The 5,616-nt window shown below is 36.9% G+C and overlaps 1 protein-coding gene across 1 annotated transcript in view; it reads right to left on the minus strand.

Moving 5' to 3' along the window:
* Positions 1-5,616, minus strand: part of dnah5l (dynein, axonemal, heavy chain 5 like) — a 68,681-nt gene that overhangs the window by 54,928 nt on the left and 8,137 nt on the right. The window contains exons 11-20 of the mRNA XM_016489435.1: positions 5,386-5,484; positions 4,899-5,080; positions 4,702-4,821; positions 4,413-4,614; positions 4,228-4,323; positions 3,903-4,076; positions 3,537-3,692; positions 3,177-3,316; positions 2,100-2,251; positions 1,556-1,763 (exon numbers count right to left, since the gene is read on the minus strand). Of these exons, the coding sequence (XP_016344921.1) occupies positions 1,556-1,763; positions 2,100-2,251; positions 3,177-3,316; positions 3,537-3,692; positions 3,903-4,076; positions 4,228-4,323; positions 4,413-4,614; positions 4,702-4,821; positions 4,899-5,080; positions 5,386-5,484 (1,529 nt within the window). The remainder of the gene's footprint in view (positions 1-1,555; positions 1,764-2,099; positions 2,252-3,176; positions 3,317-3,536; positions 3,693-3,902; positions 4,077-4,227; positions 4,324-4,412; positions 4,615-4,701; positions 4,822-4,898; positions 5,081-5,385; positions 5,485-5,616) is intronic.

Consider the following 5,616-nt stretch of genomic DNA (forward strand, 5'->3'; position numbering starts at 1 on the left):
TAGGGCTGCCCTCGACTAAGGATTTTTCTGGTCGACTAGTAGTCGTTAATTTTAAGCATTAGTCGACTATTCTTATGTTTATTAATAAACCATTTAAATCATTATAATGAGCCTTTAATTGCCTACATAGCCTAATATGCGCTCAAACGCACGCATAAAGCTTGCCACAGCGCACCGGCAGAAAAAATTATTATGAATGTGTCAGGGAAAAACAGTAAGGAGACTGCATTAACATTTTAATAATTTGTTGATAAACTAGTGCTTTCTTTGTTTTCGGTTTAAGAGATGAAGTCGGCGACACAACTGACTTGTCATCTCCACAGTATGATGCGCCCGTATGCATGTTTCATACGGATTACATAATCTGAGAATATTTGTTTTCCATTTGAATTGGTTCATTTGAAAATAGACATTTCGCTCTCTATAGATATATTTTTCTGTATCTGTAAGGCAAGTATACACGGAGGTTCGCGCTCAAGTTCACAGAGACCGAGACGGCAGAAAGTGCATAGATACAGCTATATATTTTTTTACAGCTATATTTTTAATATCTGTAAGGCAAAGATATACACGGAGTTTTGCGCTTGAGTTCACAGAGACCAAGACGGCAGAAAGCGCATCCTGTTTGCTTTCATTATTTTACAAAAGCGCCTCCATCTGTCCTGCAGTGAGCTACTGTTCAGCTTCCACACTCCACATCACACTCTAGGTAAACATTAGATTGAGTGGCCATGTAAAGTTGCTAATACTTATATTTTTAATGTCTGTAAGGCAAAGATATACACGGAGTTTTGCGCTCGAGTTCACAGAGACCGAGACGGCAGAAAGCGCATCCTGTTTGCTTTCATTATTTTACAAAAGCGCCTCCATCTGTCCTGCAGTGAGCTACTGTTCAGCTTCCACACTCCACATCACACTCTAGGTAAACATTAGATTGAGTGGCCATGTAAAGTTGCTAATACTTACATATTTCAGATGATAAGTCATATTTGAGGTCGATAATAGGCGAGCGTTTGGATGTCCTGCCCGATGTACTGTATCGCCACATAGACCAGCCGTTAACGATCTGTCTGTCACGGACTGCGTGACTTCGCCTGTGGATTTTCTTTTTTTAATTTTTCTGCGACTAAGCGATTAATACAATTTTGGTCGACCAAGCCTCTTCTAGTCGACTAATGATTAGTCGACTAGTAGGGGGCAGCCCTACTAAATAGTATGTTTTGATACTATACTATCGAAAAACAATGGATTCTCTCTGCAGTGAATGCTGTCAGAATGAGAGTTTAAACAGCTGATAAAAACTTGTGGATTATTGTGATGTTTTTATCTGCTGTTTTGATGGCACCCATTCACTGCAGAGGATCCATTGGTGAGCAAGTGATGTAATGCTAATTACATAAACTCATCTACATGCTGGATGGCTTGAGGTTAAGTACATTTTCAGCAAAATTTTCAGAGGAACTTTTTGAACAGTCTGCCTTTGTAGCCATCAAATTAAATATAGCTGTTTACACCATACTAGTCTGTGATAAAAGATAATGAAAGTGTCACTCACATCTTCATAGTTTGTCTTGCAGTGTTGATAGTGGTCTCTGTATTGGTGAGGAACATCTCAGGTGTAACTGGCTGATTTTTGGGCAGTGTCAGCAGACTGGTGGAAGCCATGGATTCTAAGGAGCGCTCGATTCGACATTCCAGAATATCCATAACAACCTTCACTACTTGCTCCAGCTCTTGCAGTGCTTTGTACACACAGCCTATGACTGAGAAACAATGGGAAAAGACTTAGGTACCAAGGTAGGATTAAACATTGAATAGAATTAACTTCAAAAGATTTCCCAAACTCTAAGACACTCTTCACTGGCCACATAAACACTGCAGGTTAATACACTCTACAGTAGGTCACTTAATGTCATTCTATAAACACAAACATTATTTAGTGGAATGATATTAATATTTAGTTTACAATGAAATTCAGATTTTTAAAGTGTGACTTTAGTGTCCAAATACTTTTTTGGGGCCCTTGTAAACATTTGCAAACCAAAAACAGCATTAAAGATAAAAGGTTTCAAGTTTTGTTTTGTTTTTTTTGTTTTTACAATGGTCAATATTGAGGGAAGTCCATGAGAGAATGGTCAGTCCAGGGTAGAGGGCAGTCTCCACATATCTGATGAAGGGCTTCATTGGGGTCTGTAGCACACTGGGTATCCTCTTGACTACTGCATCAAAGTTGCTTAGCATCTCCTGTAATCTGAGAGCAGTGATATTAATGTACTGTATGTATTAACCTTATATTTCAATTTAGATCAATAATTTATGCCTGTTTGTTCATGAGTAGGATGTCTTGCTGTCTAATGATAACATTGTTATCATTTTGTGTTAGCCACACAAATAGCACTGCTTTATGCAATAATATTGCAGAAATAAGGTAAAGATTACTGGTTTAGCATGATCACTGTAATTTTAAAGGAGTAGTTCACTCAAAAATGAAAATTAGCTAAAAATGTACACGCCCAGGATATCCGAAATGTAGATGTTTTCTTGTCTTGTTTCTTCATTGAAACAAATTTGGAGAAATGTAGCATTACATTGCTCACCAATGGATCCTCTGCAGTGAATGGGTGCCGTCAGAATGAGAGTCCAAACAGCTAACAAAAACATCACAATAACCCACTTTAACTTTAAACCTTCACTTCTGTCAAAAATATCCATAAAAACACTTTCTCCAGTGACAGTCCATCCTCTGTTGTCCTCTCACATCAAATTCCACCAACATATTTATTTAGCACTGTTTTTGCTTGTAAATGGTGCTTGATCTGTGCATATTTCTTGCCTAATTCCTAATAAAAACCTTTCAATATTGCTAAAGAAAGCAATATTATGGTTAGAGGACTTGTCTGAAGTTAAAACATCTTAATGACAGATTTGTTTATTATAAACACAACTTTTCATTTCACAAGATGTTAAATGACATATAGACTGGAGTCATGTGGATCACCTGTTGCAATGTTTTTATCAGCTGTTTGGACTCTCATTCTGACGGCACCCATTCACTGGTGAGCAAGTGATGTAATGCTAAATTTCTCCAAATCTGTTCTGATGAAGAAACAAACTTATCTACATACATTTTGGCTGAACTATTCCTTTAATGTATGGTACATATTTTATGCACTCACTTGGTACGATACTCCTTCAGCTGAGGTTCTTTGGCAGCCATGTTGTAGATAACATCAGGTACATTAGCACCTAATGTATACATGTTTTTTGCCTCTTGCAAAACTTCCAGGACTAGAGGGTCAAGATTCACATAGAACACCTATCCACAAATAATGGAGGATTCAATGATCAAATAAAATAAAATATATTTCTTTAATTTTTTATGATTTTATGAGTATATAGTTTGGGTTTTTATAAATAATAACAGATTAAAAATTAGAATTTGTAGTAATTTTAACTGTTTTAAAATGTAATGTTCCATTTTGCCAAAGAATAATGTCTTTTGAAATTCTGTTTTGAAGTGATATAAACTTGCTAACCTTGGTTTCTGGGTGTCTAGTCAGCAGTGAAGATTTGAGACCATATAGTCCCAGTTCCACACCATCAACCCAAGCTTTGTGATGTATCATTTCATACTCCAGCAGCACGGCAGCAAGTTTGTTGTATGCCTGAATAATCTTCCTCCTCTCTGGCGTCTTAAAGTCAAGACAAGTTTCTTAAAAGGTGCTTTTCAGGCTCAAATTTCATTAAAATTAAAATAAACTGTGTTAATCTACTAATGAGATGTGACAATTTATTTTAATTTTAATGAAATTTGAGCCTGAAAAGCACCTTTTAAGGCTCAAATAGGATTTAAATATGAAATAGAGTTGAGCACTTTGGTGATCACTCAACAGGAAACTTACAGGAGTCTTGAATTGTGCAGAAGAGGGATTGTTCTTCTCTCTTTGGTAGAGTTTGCGCACAAACTCAAGGTCACATTCATACCTTTGCAGAACTACCATATACTTCTGGGTGAGGTCCATTTGTCTGCCCACACCGTTTTCAAATTTGGACAGCAGGTCAAGTACCTGATGAGTCTGTGGGGGCAGTAAATAAATTTCCTTTCAATGTAGGAGGAATACACTGAAAATGTATGTAATCTATTGGTCATGAGCTGCAATGAATGGATCAGTCATTCAAATGTTCACTTAATAATATAACTCTTTCACTTGACTAAAAGGGCCTTACAATGAGCGGACGTTGAAGCCAAGTGTCAATCAGTGCATCAAGAGACTGATATAAGCCCTGGATTTGTCTTCTGAACTCAGTGTAGTCATTGTCAAACTAAAAAAAATCATGTCATATGAGAGATGGATCACGTCTAAAAAAACACTTAACTAAATCAAAATATACACAGTCATAAGAGACCTTACCTCTAATTTGCGGTGGTCAAGCACATTGTAGGTCTTGGATTTGATGCTGGAAACAATCGTTTGGTAGCGCATGTATATTTTCTCAACACCTTCAACTTTCATAAACTGCAGGCTTGAAAAATCTTCAAGAGTTGTGGCCATGTCTGTTATCTTCTCCAGACGTTTGCAGAATGTATCAAACTTTCCGAATATGTAATTTTCACTGATGGTACAACAAAGCAGAGCTAAGTTAAGAAAGATAGGGTTACATTTTGATCTTAAGTTGACTTTAATGCTATGGTTTACAGACCTTAATTCAAATTGCCGTTCAAGAGGGTTCTCCTGTAATTTCTCTTTCATTCGGTGGAAGCATTGCTGGTACTCCTGGTTCAGCTGAATACATTCTTTCATCCGCTGAAGCAGTTCCTTCCTAAATGCGAATACAGACCAATGTATTTTGTCTATTTAAATTTAGATACGCAGTTCAGCATCTCACATAAGACCAACCTGTCCAAGTCCCAGATTTTCATCACCCCTTGGCAGAGATAAGCCTTGCTGGTGGTCACCATTTGATTAGTGACCTTCACAAAGAGCGATGTCATGTGTTCAGAGGTGTTGTAATATTGAGACACACGCTGAATCATGTGTATGCTGTTCATCAGTTTGGGAATTTGATTCAGCATGGTGGTCTGAAACAAACAATACAAATATCTACACATGAAATATTCCAATGCAACTTGTGCAAAAGAGACAATATATTATAAGCAGTCCACCACAACTCCTTATGTTTTAAAATCACATAATACTCAAACTGTGACACTTAACGTGACCCATAAATGGCACTCTTGGTTATGTAACAGTTTTTACTGATCACAACTCCTTATGTTTTAAAATCACATAATACTCAAACTGTGACACTTAAAGTGACCCATAAATGGCACTCTTGGTTATGTAACAGTTTTTACTGAAGAACATATACAATTTTGGAGCTTACTGGAGTGCTTTTTTCCAAAAGTTCGAAAAACTTGTCCAGAGTTGATAGATATTTCACATTATCTTTAGCTTCATTGGCCACAACCGTAATACTTGCATCCTGAAGATAGAAAACAGCAATATACAAACAAAATGTCAATCTATTATTAAAGGTGACATATCATGAAAATCTGACTTTTCCAGGTTTTAAGTGCTATAATCAGGTCCGCGGTGCATCTACCAACCAAGGAAA

This window comes from Sinocyclocheilus anshuiensis, unplaced genomic scaffold (assembly GCF_001515605.1).
Source record: "Sinocyclocheilus anshuiensis isolate Anshui unplaced genomic scaffold, SAMN03320099.WGS_v1.1 scaffold102, whole genome shotgun sequence".
Lineage (NCBI taxonomy): Eukaryota > Metazoa > Chordata > Actinopteri > Cypriniformes > Cyprinidae > Sinocyclocheilus > Sinocyclocheilus anshuiensis.